This window comes from Sphaerodactylus townsendi, unplaced genomic scaffold, assembly GCF_021028975.2.
Source record: "Sphaerodactylus townsendi isolate TG3544 unplaced genomic scaffold, MPM_Stown_v2.3 scaffold_27, whole genome shotgun sequence".
In the NCBI taxonomy this organism is placed as follows: Eukaryota; Metazoa; Chordata; class Lepidosauria; order Squamata; family Sphaerodactylidae; genus Sphaerodactylus; species Sphaerodactylus townsendi.
In genome coordinates, this window is record NW_025950440.1 from 302,102 (window position 1) to 321,924 (window position 19,823).

At 48.5% G+C, this 19,823-nt stretch overlaps 1 protein-coding gene across 1 annotated transcript in view; it reads right to left on the reverse strand.

Annotated features, from left to right (window-relative positions):
- COMMD1 (copper metabolism domain containing 1) overlaps positions 1-19,823 on the reverse strand; it is a 133,964-nt gene that overhangs the window by 62,193 nt on the left and 51,948 nt on the right. Inside the window, exon 2 of the mRNA XM_048482913.1 lies at positions 18,626-18,907. Within this exon, the coding sequence (XP_048338870.1) occupies positions 18,626-18,907 (282 nt within the window). The remainder of the gene's footprint in view (positions 1-18,625; positions 18,908-19,823) is intronic.

The window sequence follows — 19,823 nt, forward strand, 5'->3', positions numbered from 1 at the left end:
ATTGAGAAATATTTATACAAAGTACTTTCTCTTTTCAAGTGAGTGATTTTTTTTTTTTAAAAAAGACTCACTCAAAATATGTACAATTAAGACTAGAAGCCATTGTGGTGTAGGGGCTAGAATGTCAGACTAGAAATGTGAGCGACCCGGATTCAAATTTCCACACTGCTACTAAAGCTTGCTGGGTGACCTTGGGCCAATCACACACTCTCAACCTAACCTACTTCATAGGGTTGTTGTGAGGATAAAATGAAGGAGAGAAGAATATAGCGATTTGGGCACCCACTGGAGAGAAAGGTGGGATTTAAATAGAGTAACTTAATATTTTTTAAAAATGTAAAACCAACATGCAGTGTTTGATCATTCCTGCATATATGGCTTAAATGTAACCAATTTTGTCCAGAATTAATTTGGCATGACAAGACTGTACCAAAAAGTTCAACATTTTCCAATAATCCTATTGGGACAGTTTTCGGTGACCTCTCAGATGCCAGGAACAAAGATATATGTGCTAAAATATTATAGGAAGTCATATATTATATTATAGGAAGATATTATATTATAGGAAGATCCTCCTTGATCTGAGATTGCAAATGCCTTAGCAGACCAGGTGCTCAGGAGCAGCAGCAGCAGCAGCAGGCCATTGCTTTCCCATCCTGCATGTGAGCTCCCAAAGGCATCTGGTGGGCCACTGCGAGTAGCAGAGTGCTGGACTAGATGGACTCTGGTCTGATCCAGCAGGCTAGTTCTTATGTTCTTATAGGATGCAGCAGTTCGCAACTCATGTTTTACGGTATTGGGCCCATAAGAAAAAAACTTAGAAATGTATAGCTTGACATTTCAGAAATATGCCAAATCATGTAATTATACAGGATAACAACATTACAAATTAAGCCACTGTGAGTTGTTAAAGCATGACAATAAGCTTGTTGATGTTGTTGTTTTGCCATCAAATCATAGCCGACTTAGGGCAACTCTGTACGTTTTTCAAAGCAACAGACATTCTGAGGCAGTTTGCCATTGGCTGTCCACACGTCACGTGCCTGGTATCCCTTGGAGGTCTCTCACCCAAATACTAGCCAGACTGTGACTGGCCCAAGGTCACCCGGCAAGTTTCCAAGGCACAAGTGGGGATTTCAACCTGGGTTTCCCAGGTCCTAGTCCAACATCTTAACCACTACACCACGCTGTCTCTCTACAGTGGCTCCACGGTGGCTCAGAGGCAGAGTGTCTGTTCAGCACGCAGAAGGTGCCAGGTTTAATCCCCGGTGTTTCCAGCTGAAAGGATCAAACAGTTGGTGATATGAAAGACCTTCACCAAGACCCCGAAGAGACTTTGTTAGGCTGAGCAGGCCTTGTTGGGTTTTTATTCTTTGCCCCCTGGTTTCAAGAATTCTGGCAAGTTTACATCCTCAGGAAGATCATTCCAGAGGGCTGTTGCCCAGAAGCGTACCAGGGGTAAATGGCGCCCGGAGACAAATTGTCTCCAGGACGCCCCTCAGGCTCTGCCGCCTGCCTCTGCCCCCACCACCCTAGCTCCACCCCTGATGCCCCAGGCTCCACCCCCACTGTCCTAGAACCTGCCCATGTCACCATGGACATGGGCAGAGTGCCCACCTCTCCCCCCCAACAGACTCTCCCTGCCGGCTGGGAGCCCAGACTGCAGGCTGCCGGCTGGGAGCCCAGCTGGTGGGGGGGGAAGGGAGGGGGAGTCCAGGGTGGGGTTGAGGGTGCCTGGAGGCAGCAGGAAGTCCTGTTGCCTCGTCATTTTTGCGTGCCTTGGATGGGGTCGAGGCACGTGAAAACGATGAGACAGCAGGACTTCCTGGTCACGAGGGAGGCCGATTTTGTGCCCCCCACGTGACTAGAACAGTGGCGCCTGGGGACAAGGGGTACCCCTTGTCCCTAGGCAGATATGCCACTGCTGTTGCCACAATGGAAAAAGATCCACAGTGCAATCCTAAAGAGAGATGCTCAAGCCTGATCCCGTTCACATGGGCTTAGAATGGAGTAACTCTGCACAGGGCTGCACTGTAAGTTTGAATGGTGGCAGACCTATTTAATTTTGAGCAAGGGAACAAACAGGAGAGAGCTCGGAGACAACCTCAGCTGAAATACAGGTTCACGTTGGGAGAGGCAGTCTTTCAAATGCATGGGTCCTAAGTTGTATAAGTTCTGACCTGAATAGCCAGGCTATCTGGATCTCATCAGAAGCTAAACAGGGTCAGCCCTGCTATTTGGATGGAAGACCTCCTGGGAGTACCATGGTTGCCATGCAGATGCAGGAAATGGCAAACTACCTCAGAATATTTCTCGCCTTGAAAGCCCCACCAGGGGTCGCCACAAATCAGATGTGACTTGACAGCAAAATAAAAAAGGTTGCGTAAGGTGATCATGATGCAGTGTCTTGAATTGAACTCAAAGATATCTGAGTAATCAGTGAAACAGTTTCGAAATGAGGCTGAATCAGTCACACTCCCGAGGCCCCGGTCAGCAGACAAGAAGTTGTGTTCCACATCAAAAGGAGGTTCTGGACCATCTTCGACACGTGTGGAAGTCACCTGCATATTTAGTTTCAATGTTGGAGTGACAACTTTCTGAAGAAGCAGCACAATTATCTGGTGGGGAGGATGCTAAAACTGGGACGGAGATCCAGTGCAGGAGTGGACAGCGTACGCAGAGGGCAAGAAAGGCGACAGAAGTGGAAACAGGCATCAGAAAGCGGGAGAGAGTTAAGTAATGAAGACTAGACCTTAAGTACTCCTGAGAACCACTAACTGGATTAATTAACAGCTGCACACCGGCGACAGATCTCACTATATATGTGCCACGTGCATTTGTACCCAAGTGGATAGAATGCTCTTTGGAAAGATCTTTTTGAAAACTTGAACAGTTCACATCTGGGCGGGGAAAAAAGAGACAAACTTAAGTGACCTGTCTTGAAAGATGCACCGTTGTCCTCTTCATCCTGAGTTAGGTATCCATGTGAGATGCTCATTTCCAGCCACAGGAATGTCTCAGAAGAGCATCTCGGTCTCTTTGGTTTCAGACAGTAGTAAATATGGACCGCCCTGGCCTGGATAGCCCTGGGCTAACCTGATCTTGTAGGTGTCAGAAACTAAGCAGGGTAAGTATCTAGAAGAGAAACCTCCAAGGAATACCAGGATCATGATGTAGAGCAGACCTGGGCATTATACGGCCCGCGGGCCACATCCGGCCCGCCGGATGACCCTGACTGGCCCCCTCCCGTGCTGGGCAGCGAGGCGCCTTTGAAAGCCCCGCAGAAGCCGGTTGCCTTGGCTGTCGGCTTCTGCGGGGCTTTCAAAAGCGCCTTGCCCCCCTGCCTTTTGGCCCAGCCCTCCACAATATTTTCTGTTTCTTATGCAGCCTCATGGAAAAAATAATTGCCCACCCCTGATGTAGAGCATAGGTGTCAAACTCGTGGCCCTCCAGATGTTATGGACTACAGTTCCCATCACCCCCTGTCAGCATCATGCTGGCAGGGGATGATGGGAACTGTAGTCCATAACATCTGGAGGGCTGCGAGTTTGACACCTGTGGTGTAGAGGCAGGCAATGGAAAATTACCTCTGAACATCTCTTGCCTTGTTAAGTCACCATGAATTAGCTGTGACTTGACAGGGAAAAAAAGCAATAACACAATGCAAAGTCCTGACCTGGATAGCCAGTCTAGCATTTCTCATCAGATTTTGGAAGCTAAGCAGGGTCAGCCCTGGTTAGCACTTAGATGGGAGGCCACCAAGGAAGTCCAGGGTTGTGATGCGGAGGCAGGCAAGGGAAAACAAGCTCTCAGTGGCCCTTTCCGCACTGTGGAAAGGGCGTCCCTGCACCGGCAGGAATTCTGCCGGTGGAGGGGTGGGGGCCGTTCGCACGGGAGCGTGTGAGTGGCCCCCGCAGAGGCCGGCGCGGGAGAGGCGGCTCCGCATGGAGCCACCTCTTCCCTGTCCCCCCCCCCCACTCACCTCGTCGTCCTGCGTCACTCTGCTGGACTCCTAAGACCCGCCCACGCTGCCCTCCGACCTCCAGGGGTCGGAGGACAGCGAGGGAGGGTCTCAGCAGTCCAGTAGAGCAATGCAGGACGACGAGGTGAGTGGGGGGACGGAACGGGGAAAACAGCGTGTTCCTGGCGGTGCCATTAGGGACCAGGAGGGAGGTTTTTGGAGGCGGCCTGACGCCACTCTGGGGGAGGTGGAGGGGAGCCAGGTTGGTGCTGCTGAAACGAACGAACGGCTCCCTGGAGACGGCGTTTTTGCCGTCCCCAGGGCGCCGTATTTGGCCCGTGCGGAAAGGGCCAGTGTCTTTTGCATTGAAAACCCTACGGGGTTGCCAGCTGTGATTTGACTGCAAATGCACAAACGTACTGCCTTGATCAAGCTGGCTCAAGTTAGCCTGATCCCATCAGATATTGGAAACTAAACCAGGTCTGCCTTGGTTAGGACTTGGATGGGAGACAATCAAGGAAGGCAATGGCAAACCACCTCTTTTTATCTCTTGCCATGACAAACAGGCGGGTTGCCATAAGCCGGTGGCAACTTGACGGCACTGCCACCACTGCCACCAAAAATACTTTCTCGCCACCTGATCTAACCATCGGTAGTAAAATCTTTTTAATATACAAAAAGATGCTTCCCAGCGGCTGCTCCACAAATATGGAAATTCCCTTCTCTGCAAAGTCTCCTTATCTAGTTAAGCTGTTAGAAATGAGCTCAATGGTCAGATATGTCAGTTATGAATGCAATTGTTCATAACAATTCAGGGTGTGATAAAACCACTTTGGAATAACGCGGCCCCGGGATCAAATGTTCAGTCTCTCAGGTGACACTTCTCTTTGTGCTTGAAATGAATTCTTAGCTAGTACTGGCAACCTTGCCAGATGACTAAACTAGTCACCTGACAATAGAGATCAATTGTGTAGGGTCCAGCTATTGAGGAACTGCAACTGTACAGGGAGCAGCAGTGGCGTAGGAGGTTAAGAGCTCGTGTATCTAATCTGGAGGAACGGGGTTTGATTCCCAGCTCTGCCACTTGCGCTGTGGAGGCTTATCTGGGGAATTCAGATTAGCCTGTACACTCCCACACACGCCAGCTGGGTGACCTTGGGCTAGTCACAGCTTCTCGGAGCTCTCTCAGCCCCACCTACCTCACAGGGTGTTTGTTGTGAGGGGGGAAGGGCAAGGAGATTGTCAGCCCCTTTGAGTCTCCTGCAGGAGAGAAAGGGGGGATATAAATCCAAACTCTTCTTCTTCTTCTTTCAGCAGATGTGGAAGAATAAAAAGTACTGGAAAAGAGAATCAAAAATCCTTCTGCAACAATAACTCCGCATCCCTTTCAGTGCCTCAGAAGACATTTCAAAACAATTCCAAAGATTCTTAGTTTCTCTTTTTAAAAGTTATCGCTCCGCAAGGACGAAAACAACAAAATGTTCTGAATTGACGCACTCAAGAAATTTGCAACATTGCTTTAATATTTTACCTAATCTTAGACTGCCGGCAATTAAGGTTGACTGAAGTTATTTGACAAGTACATATTAGCTCCGCAGCAATGGAATGTCTCAGGAATGCATCTGTTGGGTGGCAAACCCCGGAAACATGCGTGGCCCTCTGTTTTTTCTTTCTGCCAGGTGACAGGTGATGTACAGCACTCCCGTAGGGTTTTCGAGGCAAGAGATGTTCACAGGTGGTATGCCATTGCCTGCCTCTGTGTTATGCCCCTGGTATTCCTTGGAAATCTCCCACCCAAACAACAGCCAAATACTTGCCGTGAAAAAGTATAGGGCATATGGCAGTGGTGGCACTCCAGATGTTATGGACATGCTGGCCATGCTGGCAGGGGCTGATGGGAATTGTAGTCCATAACATCTGGAGTGCCAAAGGTTTGCCACCTCGGACATATGGCATCTTCGCAGAGGTCAGCTCCTCAACCCTAATTTGAAAGCATTTCTGCAGATTCTGTCAGTCAATATAGGATGCAGATAGTTGCGCGCTGGGCTAGACTGGGCCTTTCAGGTCAGGGCAGAGGTGGTTTGCCATTGCTTGCCTCTGCACAGCAACCCTGACCTTCCTTGGTGGTCTCCCATCCAAGTACCAACCTGACTCAGCTTGCAAGATCTGACACGTTCAGGAGAAGTCAGGCCACGAAGTCAGGCCCCCCAAATGGGTGGATATTTCAGACAAAGACCATAAAGCCTTTTGAAAGTTTGCTGGGCTGAGCAGTTGTTTCGGCCTGGTTGGTGCATATTTTTCTCTTGTTTACCCTTTGGGCTGAGCAGGTCTGCAAAAAGTAAATAGTGCTGGCAATAGCGCGCTCAGTCTTCTGGGAAGAAGCTCTAGAAACCAGAAGCATCAAACTGAAAATACAGAAGCTAGTAGTTGATCAAATGTCTCCATAGGACCAAAATGTACCCACAAGGCTCTTAAAATGCTATGGGGAAAAGGATGGGGAAAACACCGTAGTATTGGAGAGTATGTGACATTTACAGATACAGCAAAAACTGATAAGGGTAGCGGGATGTTGATCATTAAAGTAACACAATTCTAGGTGATTCTCTAACAACCGGAACATACTTAGGGTTCACAGTTACAGATTTCCAAATAGCACTGGAAGATGTAGAGGAATTTATCCTTGAATGGAAAACTAAACCCTATTTAGGCTCTTAAGCTTCTTAAAGAGCCGTTATTTTCTCTTCAGGGAACACCTCTTTTTGTTGAGATGTTGCCATACATTCCGACCGAAGCCCGTTTCAAAAGTCAGTCCCACACAAACTTTTCGTGGTGACACAGCTAGGGAAAAGCTCTTGGGTGTAAAGTATAATCAGTCGCTTTTTGACAAAACAAAGATTAAGTTACCACTGGGGAGTGGAAGGTGGGATGGAAATGCCTCGGTAAACAAAATAAACTGACGATCGATTTGCTATAAAAAGTGGAATATTTAATGTGGAAGCACAGCCAAGACCATAAAAGACTTGAGATCTTAGCTCGCTCTGGTTAATTGTGTTCCAAGAGACAACAATCATGCCATTCTTCCTCTTGAACGCTGATGTATTTCACAGTGCCCTGTATCAATATAGCATCAATGGGGAAAGGGCATGCTGCAAAGACAATATGAGAACTTTAGACAACATGAGAACTGCTCTCATGAAAAACGTTCAGAGTTGGTTCCCGAGTTTGCGGGGAACTGTATGAGGGTTGACTTTACTCGATGAACTGTCTCCTCCAATCTTGATCTTTGCCTAATCACGCCTGAAAAAGGTTACCAAACTAAGGGAGCCAAACTTGCAGGAGCCAAACGAAGGGAGCACAGCTCGGGGAGGATTCAAACTTGCAGGAGCCAAACTAAGGGAGCACAGCTCGGGAAGGATTCAAACTTGAAAGAGCTAAACGAAGGGAGCACAGCTCGGGAAGGATTCAAACTTGCAGGAGCCAAACTAAGAAAGCACAGCTTGGGAAGGATTCAAACTTGCAGGAGCCAAACGAAGGGAGCACAGCACAGCACAGCTCGGGGAGGAACCAAACTTGCAGGAGCCAAACGAAGGGAGCACAGCTCGGGAAGGAGCCAAACTTGCAGGAGCCAAACGAAGGGAGCACAGCTCGGGGAGGAGCCAAACTTGCAGGAGCCAAACGAAGGGAGCACAGCTCGGGGAGGAGCCAAACTTGCAGGAGCCAAACGAAGGGAGCACAGCTCGGGGAGGAGCCAAACTTGCAGAACCAAGCGAGCACAGCCTCGGGGAGCCAAACTTGCAGGAGCTAGCAGAGGAGCACAGCTTCGAGAGGGAGCCAAACTTGCAGGAGCCAAACGAAGGGAGCACAGCTTGGGCAATTAGTGGGAAGGTCATTCTGTATGCAAGGCTATAGGAGTAGGGCTGCAGCATGGCAGCAACGTTCTTTTGGGATGAGTGAGCGCTTGCTTGGGTGGCTCCTTGCCTTGGACTAAATAAACAGTTAAGTACCGGACTACTGTCCTGACTTCTGCTTGGCAGGGGCCTGGGCCACGACAATGCATGAGAAGAGGGTGAGTAAATAAGCAGTTCCGTACAGGAACATTGGCAGTAAGTTGCTAGTGATGGCCCTCTAGCCCAGCGCGTTCAGAAATGAGATGCGAATGCTCCCAGCAGGCTGCACTGGAGTCAGAAGTGACTTGATTGCTCCTACTGGCAATGACAACGAGCAGCTGCCGCCAACTGTGCTCGGGGCCCCTCCCCAAGGTCAGAGAGGTCTGGTGGTGGAAAAAGTGCTGTCCATTCTCCCTCAACTCATGAGGATTCCATGGAGTTTTCAAGAAAAAAGGTGTTCAGAGGTGGTTTACCACTGCCTCCACATCACGACCCTTGACTTCCTTGGTGGTCTCTCAACAACATACTAACCAGGGCCGATCCCGCTCAGCTTCCAAGATCTGATGATATCAGGCCACCCTGGGCCAGGGTCAGAGAGGTCTGGTGGTGGGGAAATTTCAATTGAAATTGACAAACACCAAGACAACTTCAACAAGAAAGAAGAGACTCTGAGAATGAGCAAACCTTGGCTACCAGTACTTAAAAACACCAGAATCAAAGGTCAAGGGAATGCTAAGTTCACGGACAACGGACTCCACCCAAACACAGGATTTGCATTCAGAAGAAGAAGAGTTTGGATTTATATCCCCCCTTTCTCTCCTGTAGGAGACTCAAAGGGACTCCTTGCCCTTCCCCCCCTCACAACAAACACCCTGTGAGGTAGGTGGGGCTGAGAGCTCTGAGAAGCTGTGACTAGCCCAAGGTCATCCAGCTGGCATGTGTGGGAGTGTACAGGCTAATCTGAATTCCCCAGATAAGCCTCCACAGCTCAGGCGGCAGAGCTGGGAATCAAACCCGGTTCCTCCAGATTAGATACACGAGCTCTTAACCTCAGACGCCACTGCTGCTCCCTTTCACCAATACTGCTGCTGCTGCAGGGAATGCAAATGCGACTACAAATGTAAATGGACTTATAACCCCACCCGCAATGCAATGTACTCAATCACACCTTTGCATAGCAAGTTCCACCCAAACACTTACTGATTGGGGTGCTGTGTGGTTACCAGGCTGTGTGGCCGTGTTCTAGCAGCATTTTCTCCTGACGTTTCGCCTGCATCTGTGGCTGGCATCTTCAGAGGATCTGAATTACTGATTGGTTTCCCACCCTGGGACATGGACAATATATACCCCACTAAACATTCCCTTCTCACTAGACACAGTGTGAAACAGACTTTCCTCTGTGATATACCTCTGAGGATGCCAGCCACAGATGCAGGTGAAACATTAGGAACAAGATCTACCAGACCATGGCCACAACCTGGAAAACCCACCACAACCAGTGAGAATTATCACTCATTTTTTACGCACTGCTTTTGTCAAAAGCATTTTATGTATTACTGAACATGGCACTTTGATACGAGAGCATTTATAGTTCATTGAATGGCAGTGGCGTAGGAGGTTAAGAGCTCGCGTATCTAATCTGGAGGAACCGGGTTTGATTCCCAGCTCTGCCGCCTCAGCTGTGGAGGCTTATCTGGGGAATTCAGATTAGCCTGTACACTCCCACACATGCCACCTGGGTGACCTTGGGCTAGTCACAGCTCTACGGAGCTCTCTCAGCCCCACCTACCTCACAGGGTGTTTGCTGTGAGGGGGGGAAGGGCAAGGAGATTGTAAGCCCCTTTGAGTCTCCTGCAGGAGAGAAAGGGGGGATATAAATCCAAACTCTTCTTCTTCTTCTATCTGTAAAATTTCAATCGGATGGGGGAGCAAGGCTAGGTCGGCACTAGGACCCAGCAGAGCTTTGCAACAAAGAAGGTCGGGGGGGGGGAGGGGTTCTGTGGCAGAGGAATTCTACTAACATCTTTATGTGAAACAGAGTATAGCTTTGAATTTTTGACATCAAGCCGATGAAGGCGCGTCATAAGCCAGAACGACCACCAGCCCAATTCATTTTCATGCATTTTATAGCTTCTCCCATCCCCACTCTTCCGATAAGAGAGGCGCAATTTAAAAATTAAAAGACAGATAGTTCAAGAGTTCTGGTCTGAGCTGCTTAAGAGCACTGTAGGGGGTTACTGGATCTGAACATGATGCATTGCTATGATGATCTGTCCAACTTCATTATTTCACTTTGTCAAGCGACGGCAGCTTCTATCAAATGCAACATGACAGAGAAGTCAGCTTGGGAGGAACCTTTTGAGACAAGAAGTGCTTGGGCGAGGGAGCAGGGAAAAGTATACAGCAAAGAAGACCGCTGATTTCATTCAAGCGTTTCCTTGCCATTTTCTTCCCGCTCTCTTGAAAGGGACTCTCTTCTCTCCTAATTGATGGCAAGATGGAATCTCAACATCTATCATTCATCCGTCACGCTGTCGGGCTCTGACCCGACTCTGCAAGTGGCTGATAAAACCATCACCAGCCAGCTTTAAAGGGGGTTGACTTGGATGACAATTAAGCCCATGGCATCAACGTATAAATATACATCTGGATCTGCTTGTGGTGACTCTGTCAGATCAGGATCTATTAACCCTACACAAAGCCGTGCTTTGAAAGAACTACATTAAAGGCACTGCGAGGCAGCCTTCCTCAAGCCTGCTGAGCTGTATGGAAATGAAGGGTCAAAGGAAAGTGGAAGGGATGGGGCATTACTGGAGGGCAAAGAGGATGGAGGTGGGAAGAACTGAGAAGATGGCCAGGTAAAAGCAAGTCGTATTGCCTGAGAAATGAAGGAAAGGGAGAGGCAGAGAAGCAAGAGGCAGAGAAGCAATTGGAGATGGTGTTCATCTAGGACAGTGGTGGTGAACCTTTGGCACTCCAGATGTTATGGAATACAATTCCCATCAGCCCCTGCCAGCATGGGCTGATGGGAATTGTAGTCCATAACATCTGGAGTGCCAAAGGTTCGCCACCACGGATCTAGGACAGTGTTGGTGAACCTATGGCACGGGTGCCAGAGGTGGCACTCAGAGCCCTCTCTGTGGGCACTCGTGCACAGAGTTCATCATGTGGGAGGGGGGTGGAATATCCCACACACACACAAACATACATCTAGGCTGGCCTGGACATGATCCTTTACCTGGGAGTAAGCTCGGTTGCTGGTATGGGGCTTGCTTCTGAGTAAACCCTCCTAGGATCGTGATTCACCCATTTGAAGCGTTGCACGGTTGCTTCACCAAGCTTACTCCTGACTTACGAGTGCATTGGAGCCAACTGTTTTTTTCTAAACTAAAACCTCAGTATTCAGGTTAAATTGCCGCGTTGGCACTTTGCGATAAATGAGTGGGTTGTGGGTTGCAATTTGGGCACTCGGTCTCGAAAAGGTTCGCTATCACTGATCTAGGACAAAGGTCTTCAGTCTGTAGGTCACAACGCCCAACGCCCTGTTGGAAGTATGTGAAAGGGCTGTGCATACCTCCTGCCTCTCTTTGCGAGCTTACAAAGAGAAGCAGCCGGATGGTGAGACAAAGGGCAACGAGGATGATTGAGGGACTGGAGCACCTTCCCTATGAGGAGAGGCTGCAGCGTTTAGGACTCTTTAGTTTGGAGAGGAGACGTCTGAGGGGGGATATGATTGAAGTCTATAAAATTATGCATGGGGTAGAAAATATTGACAGAGAGAAATTTTTCTCTCTTTCTCACAATACTAGAACCAGGGGGCATTCATTGAAAATGCTGGGGGGAAGAATTAGGACTAATAAAAGGAAACACTTCTTCACGCAACGTGTGATTGGTGTTTGGAATATGCTGCCACAGGAGGTGGTGATGGCCACTCACCTGGATAGCTTTAAAAGGGGCTTGGACAGATTTATGGAGGAGAAGTCGATTTATGGCTACCAATCTTGAACTTTTTGATCTGAGATTGCAAATGCCTTAACAGACCAGGTGATCGGGAGCAACAGCCGCAGAAGGCCATTGCTTTCACCTCCTGCATGTGAGCTCCCAAAGGCACCTGGTGGGCCACTGCGAGTAGCAGAGAGCTGGACTAGATGGACTCTGGTCTGATCCAGCTGGCTTGTTCTTATGTTCTTATGTTCTTAAAGACATTCAGACGGCGTTTCCTTTTTTGGCCCAAGCAAGTTCAGAAATCCTCATGAATTGAAAAAAAAGAGAATGTATTTGTAAACAGAAAAGTGTGTGTATTAGAATGCATTTAAGGTATTTACATGTAGCAAAAAGCTGAACAGTCATACAAATTAAGGGTTTGTAAAGCTAGCCAGTTAGAGAGGTAGGAAAGAAAGCAGAGCTGTTGCAGTGGTTCCTTAGCCTGGGTAGAGAAGAACCAATCAGACAGCTGGTCTAGCAATCCTATTTGTAAACCTAACCCAGTGGTGGGATTCAGCCGGTTCGCACCACTTTGGCAGAACCAGTTGTTAAAATGGTGTTTGCAACAACCAATGGTTACATTATTTGAATCCCACCACCGGAACCGGTTGTTAAATTATATGAATCGCACCACTGACCCAACCAATCAGAGAAGTGGGGAGGAAAGCAGAGCTGTCCTATTGATCCCTTAGCCTGGGTAGAGAGGAGCCAATCTGACAGCAGGGTGTAGCAATCTTATTTGTAAAGCTAACCAATTCGAGAAGTAGGGAGGAAAGCAGAGCTGTCCTAGTAGTCCCTTACTCTGGGTAGAGAACAACCAATTGGACAGCAGGGTATCGGCCCCTTTAGCAAACTCTGCTAGGAGCCGATCTCAAGTTAGATTTTCCAACCCCCCTTCATCCAATAAGTAGAACTGGCTTGGTCAGCCAGACAGAAGAGACTTTAGGATGTCAGAAAACAGGGATAGAGCTGAAATCTAGGTACCTGCAGCACACAACTCCCTCAGGAGGAAGAAGGTGTCTGACATCTGAGAGCGAAGTAGACCAGTGAGGGCGGAATAGCCATGGGGTGAGCTGTGAAGATCCCAGCAGCCTTACAACAGCCAGTTTCCAGCTGCTACATCCAAATCCAGGGGAAAGGCAATTCCCTTCCCCAAGAGAACACTGGCCAAAAAAGCCTCAAAAGACTGGAAGTTTAAATTAATGCAGAATAAGGACAAAGACAAGGAGCCCGTGGCACAAACTGGTAAGCTGCAGTGCTGCAGTTCAAGCTCTGCCTACGGCTCGAGTTCAATCGTGACAAAAGTCGGTTTCAGGGAGCCAGCTCAAGGTTGAATCAGCCTTCCATCCTCCTGAGGTCAGTCAGATGAGTACCCAGCTCGATGGAGGTAAAATGTAGGTGGCTGGGGAGGCAATGGCAAACCACCCTATAAACATAGCCTGCCTAGTACAAGTTTTGATGCAACATCACCCCATGGGTCAGAATGACTCGGGTGTTTACACAGGGGACTACCGTTTAAGGACAACTGTTTTCCTGTACTTAGTTTTGCATTTTTGTACGCTTGTAAAGCTGTCATTAAATATCGTAGAATATAGTTTGTTTGCATCTGAGGAGAACGAGTTGTTCATCTGGAAAGCAAGTGCATAAAGCTGAACTTCGCTAACAAACCCGAAGGAACTTGACAATCCTGTCCTCTGTAGGCTGTTCCCGACCTTCTCTTTCTTATCCCCAGATCAGCCAGTCCTGGCCAACCTCACCATTAAGTCTTCTGTCCCACACAAGGGCGCGGGGCAGAATCCCCTTCCTATGATGTCATAACTCTGGCTCATCCTCACGTGACTGATGTCACAACTTCCTGTCGTGTGCTTGCTGTTCAGTAGACTCTTTGTTGCCTCCTGCCAACTAAAGGCAAGTCCTGAATCTGGAAAGATCAAAGTCTACAGTTTGTAACAATCTTGAGCTTTCTGGAAGCCGCTACGGCATGTCCCATAACATGCTGCTATTGTGCAGCAAATCGGGGGGAAAAGGCACTGACTTCTAAATGCAATTTGCCCCACTGGGGTTCGAAGCAAAGGTTGGAGATAGCAGTGATTTTAAGAGCCCATGTTGGTGAAAGCCACCAAAACATCTCCCTGTGCTCACAGCTTATCTTCTCAAGGTCTGTGTGCCTCCAGGCCAAAAGTCCCCACACTGTTTCAGACTTTCGGTGCATTTGAAATTCTGGCACAGCATGGTGGGCGCAGCAACAAAACGGCTCCACAAAACAGCTACCACAGGATTCACGAAACGATATCCACAGCTTAACTTTAGTAATATACCACTGATCCTCGTGCTGTGGTGGCAGCTGCTGCCAAAGCAACGTTTTCAAAAATCTGTGTGGCCAATCAAATCTCCAGTAGTCAGTCGGAAGCCTTACAGGGCAAAAGCCCTACCTGGCCCCACCTAAAAACACCTGGCCGGTACCAGAAAAAGTGCCGAGGGGTGTAATGGTACTCACAGGCACCATCTAAGACAGTGGTGGCGAACCTTTGGCACTCCAGATGTCATGGACTACAATTCCCATCAGCCCCCGCCAGCATGGCCAATTGACCATGCTGGCAGGGGCTGATGGGAATTGTAGTCCATAACATCTGAAGTGCCAAAGGTTCGCCACCACTGATCTAGGAAATCCCTGCCTATATTATCTTCCCTTGTCTGGATGAAGGACCAGACACGGAAAATAGGAAAGGTGATCCTATCCTTATCTGAAGAACTGGGTTTGATTCCCCACTCCTCAACATGAGCGGCGGACTCTAATCTGGTGAACTGGATTTGTTTCCCACATGAGCGGTGGACTCTAATCTGGTGAACCAGGTTTTCCTGCCTGCACAAGAGAGCCTGCTGGGTGACCGTGGCCCAATCAAAGTTCTCTCTGAACTCTCTCAGCCCCTCCTACCTCACTTTAAGGCAGGGGTGGGCAATTATTTTTTTTCCATGGGGCCGCATAAGAAACAGAAAATATTGTGGGAGGGCCGGGCCAAAAGGCAGGGCGAGGGCGCTTTGAGCTCCCGCAGAAGCCCACAGCCAAGGCAATCGGCTTCTGCGGGGCTTTCAAAGACACCTTGCTCCCCAGCAAGGTAGGCGCTTGAAGCCCCGGCAGCCGCAGCGCAACCAGCTTCTGTGGGCTTTCAAGATGCCTCGCTTCCCCAGCATAACGTAGGGCCAGTCAGGGTCATCTGGCGGGCCGCATGTGGCCCACGGGCCGTATAATGCCCAGGTCTGCTTTAAGGTGTCTCCTGTGCAGAGAGGAAGGGAAAGGCGACTGCCAGCTGCCTTGAGACTCCTTAAAGGCAGAGAAAAGTGGGACATAAAATCCTCAATTTCTTCCCACTGTAGACGACCGTAATCCTTCACACTGTTCTTTTGCATAGTTTGAGAATGTTTTGGCCACTTAAAAGGATAGAGTGAAAAAGAACTGCTGATTCCTACACAGTGTTGCAAGTCTGTTCAGTGTAATAAATCAGATTTGTGTCGCTGCTCCCCAAGCTACGTGAACCTCGCCCTTCCATTCCTCCTTTTCCTTCACATTTCACTTCGTCTGGTTACATAACTGTTCCCTCTAACACGTATATTTTTCAAGGTGAACAAATCTCAAGCGATAACATTTGTCCCAGTCTATGGGGCGACCAGCTTCTATCAACTTCTACTTGGGAGAACTGCATACTTTCAATCGATTGCCGTGGCTAGTCATCTGAGGAAGCGTTAAATGGATATGTTCTCTACACAAAAAAACAAAATCCTTGTTTTGTTTTGTTTTGAAAGTGGATTTAGAGGGGATTCGAGTTGGAGGAAGTGGGGAAGTGCTTTCTTGCTCTCCCAGAGTGGCGTAGAGCCAGCGAGGAGTAGTGGTTAAGAGCGGGTGGACTCTAACTTGCAGAACCGGGTTTGATTCCCCACGTCTCCACATGAGCCGCGGACTCTTATCTGGTGAACTGGATTTGTTTCCGTACTCCTACATTCCTGTTGGGTGACCTTGTCTGAACATCCGCGCCTCCAGATGTTCATGGACTACAAATCCCATCAGCCCCTGCCAGCATGAACATCTGGAGAGCCGCAGGTTGCAGACCCCTGGGCTAGTCACTGTTCTTCAGAACTCTCTCAGCCCCACCTACTTCACAAGGTGTCTGTTGTGGGGAGAGGAAGGGAAAGGAGCGTGTAAAAGAGAAACAAAGAGAAACTATTTGGCTGATTTGGAATACTGGAAAAAGGGAACTCTGGTGCAGATGTTCAGTGTGCACCAATCCATCACATATATTTATACATGAGTAAATAATCCCTCCTGACATTGTCCATTGTGCAACGAAAGCCACCAGTGCATGGTAGTTAACTCCAAAATCAGCAACGTCAACAGAGCTAAGAAAAATCTTCACTTTTTTACTCCATTAAGCATGTCAAATTCAACCTTTGCTTTGCTACCTAACAACTTGTGCGTGTTAATTTTTCTGTTTAGATCCTGACTTTATTTGAGCCATGTCTTACAGTCCCATTCAAAGGGAGGGGGGAATGACTGTCAGTGGAGGGGTGGATCTGTTGGTGGGTGGCTGCTGCAGCCCGCCAAAACGGGTAGACGTGGTGATGCACGCCACGGCAGCGCTCCTGCGCCTCACTGCCTACACTGGTGGCACAGGAGTTTTCTGGGGACATGGCCAGAGGCGGAGCCAACATTAGTACCACTGGAAACACCAGCGCCCAGCCCCTGGACTTATGCCACCGGTGTAACGAACGAGTAAGGTCCAGTCAAAAGCAACCGTGTTAAGTTCTTTATTGAGCTGGCATTCTTAGTCGAAACAGGCACCGCAACCAACCCCCATTCTAATAAGCTCCTCGCCAAAAGAAGATAAACAATAAACAATTCAGGTTCTCACACAGACAGTTTCACACAGGCGAGTTAGCGAAAGCAAGATAAGAGATTCCCCTTCCCCGGGCGTTCCACCAGAAACCCCAGCAGGAACTTTTCCAAGGTTGAACTGCAACCTTACAACCGGACTCCATGGGAACCTTAACAAAGGGCTCTCCAGTGTGTGTGTGTGTATGTGGGAGGGAATTTTTTGCCTTTTTGACTCCCCGCAGCACCATAAAGTCCTCCTGGGAACAGCAGGGCAGCGTTGGTGCGGCACCACGTCGGGCCACCCAGCTGTTTGGATGGGGCTGTTCATCAGTTACAGAATCTACAATTCTGGCGCAAGATCCTTGTGGTAATAAAGCTGAAGGAAGATCACCATAGCCACAAATCCAGAGACAGCAGTGAAATTAGGACCACCATCTATGGATATAGGACCCTACTTTCTTACCACACTTCCAACATAAAGGGATGGCTGCAGCCGACTCACCAACTAGAGGTCTGGGACCAGGAGCAACCCCAACCTACAAATAGGCTCCTTTACAGGAAAAACAACTACATCCAAGGAGCCAAAGAATTCTAAGCAGAATGAAAATTTCCACTAACTCTGTCTCATAGAAAGTTGACTAAGGACTAAGGCAAGATGCAATGCATCTAGCCTCTTGTGATGGGGAGAGGGGAGAGCAGCCAGACACCATCTGCATTTTAATGGGTTCTTATTATGATGACTACTGATGTTTTAAATTATGTTTTATGTATGTTTTTAAATTGTTGTTCACCATCCTGATATCCTTTAGTTGCAGGAATTTTACCTTCCATAAATAGGGATTCGCACTCCTTATTTGTGCCCTCGCCAGCATGGCCAATTGGCCATGCTGGCAGGGGCTGATGGGAATTGTAGTCCATGACATCTGGAGTGCCAAAGATTTGCCACCACTGCCTTAGGGGGAGGGCGGTATACAAAACTAATTAAATAATAAATAAATAAATAAATAAATAAATAAATAAATAAATAAATAAATAAATAAATAAATAATGCTAAAACGGTGGGTTAGTTACCCAGCCGATATACCATATATACTCGCATATAAGCCGAGTTTTTCAGCCCTGTTTAAAGGCTAAGAAAAGCCCCCTCGGCTTATACGCGAGTCACCATTTTCTAGCAATCACAAGCCGCAGCCAGCAGGCTCTAATGAGGCTGGGGCCGTGGCCGGGACAACCTCCTTGCGGCTGGGAAGCTGCTTGTTGCTGCCCTCCTGGAGGGTGAAGGGGGAACCCCGAGGCACCCTGGCTAGCTGGGCTTTGTCAAACCCAGCCGGCAGGCAGAGGGAGCTTCTTATTTGGGCAGTGACATCAGGGGGAGTCACTGCCCAAATAAGGAGCTCCCTCTGTCTGCTGGCTTCCCATCCTCGGCTTATATGCAAGTCAATAAGTTTTCCCAGGTTTGGGCAGTAAAATTAGCTGCCTCGGCTTATACACGGGTCGGCTTATACATGAGTATATACGGTAAACAGTTAAGCGCCAGATCCATCTGGAAGCTTGGAATACTTGGGAATGTTTCGGATTACACCAGAGGTGCCCAACGCAGGGCTGTGGGTACCGGCAGTTGCCTCTCCTAATGCCCGCCAAGCTCTTTGAGAAAGTGGGCAAGGCTAGGTAGGGATTGGCTGCGCAGATCAAAAGGCATCCTATAAAGCAGAGCTTCTGCCTGAAATGTCAAAGAGGAATGATTAGTTGTATACAGCCTTGCTCCCTGACATTCAGTGGTCGGCTTTGCTTCCTGAAACAGCCATTTTCAGATTGCGCCCACCGGCACAGAGGCGCCCACAGGTTCGTAAAGGCTGGGGAATCCTGATTACACGGATGCCACCTTTTGGACTTTCACTCTAACACAACAAAGTAAAAAACGCTTACCTGACCATTCTTTCCAAGCTCCATTTCGACTATGGCCACGGGACTGTTTAACTGGTCCATGTATCTTGACTGTGACTTTACGTCCACTCTCCAGTTTATGTTTTTCAAGGTATTTTCCCACCTGCTTTGATTTACCAGGCTGTCTCGAATTTTTGCTCGGTGGTTCTTCCAAAATTTTGCCACAACCGCCGCTTGGTCGCTTGTGATGCCGCCTGGTTTTTTGGTCTGGGCAGTCAAAAAAGCCTCCAGTTGGTTGGAATCCATGTCAGCGGAAGCAATTGACTGTAGCAGCAAAAACAAACAAACAAAAGTAACTTGCACTAGTTGATAAGCACAGGTTAGTGCGCACATCTCTGCTATTACTTCACTACCGCATTACTCCATATGTCCCTATTAGGCCTCTGCGTTTAGCAGAGGCCAATTTGCTGGTAGTCCCTGGCCCCTCAATGATGCGGCTGGCCTCCACCCGGGCCAGGACCTTTACAGCCCTGGCCCCTGCTTGGTGGAACATTCTTACTCCAGTTGTCCGGGCCCTGCGAGATCTTGGTGAATTCCGCAGGGCCTGCAAGACGGAGTTGTTCCACCGGGCTTTTGGAGTGTCCAACCGCTGATAAGTGCCCCCTTTTATTCTCCTGTAATTTGGGTCCATCATCATCTATGGGACCCATCCTTTCCTCTCCCCTCTTGGGAGGGTTTAATGAGGACTATTGCGGGCATTGTTCATGTGTCATCTGCTGCATTTTAATTTAAATTATTAAGAGCTTATTATGTATTTGTAATCTTATGCTGTTCACAGCCCAGAGCCCTTCGGGGGTAGGGCGGTATATAAGACTGAATAAATATTTTAAAAAAATATTAAAAATATACTGGCCGTCATACATACGATAATGGCTATTTTAGAAATCTGAGTTTAATTTCAGCTGTCAAAATACAGCACAGAAAAGTCCTGCCGGGAAAGTGCAAGGAGGGGGATCCCCAAGGAACACCAGCGGCAATACAAGGAGGCGGGCAATGGCATACCACCTGTGAACCTCTCCAGCCTTGAAAACACTACAGGGTCACAATAAGTCAACTGTGACTTGAAAGAAGAAAAAAAGGGGGAGTAGATACTACCCATTCCCCACAGGCCCCCCATTCCACTGAGTGTAAAGGATTCAGTGGTGTTGATGAGCGGGTCAGCCGCCTGGCCTTGACTACA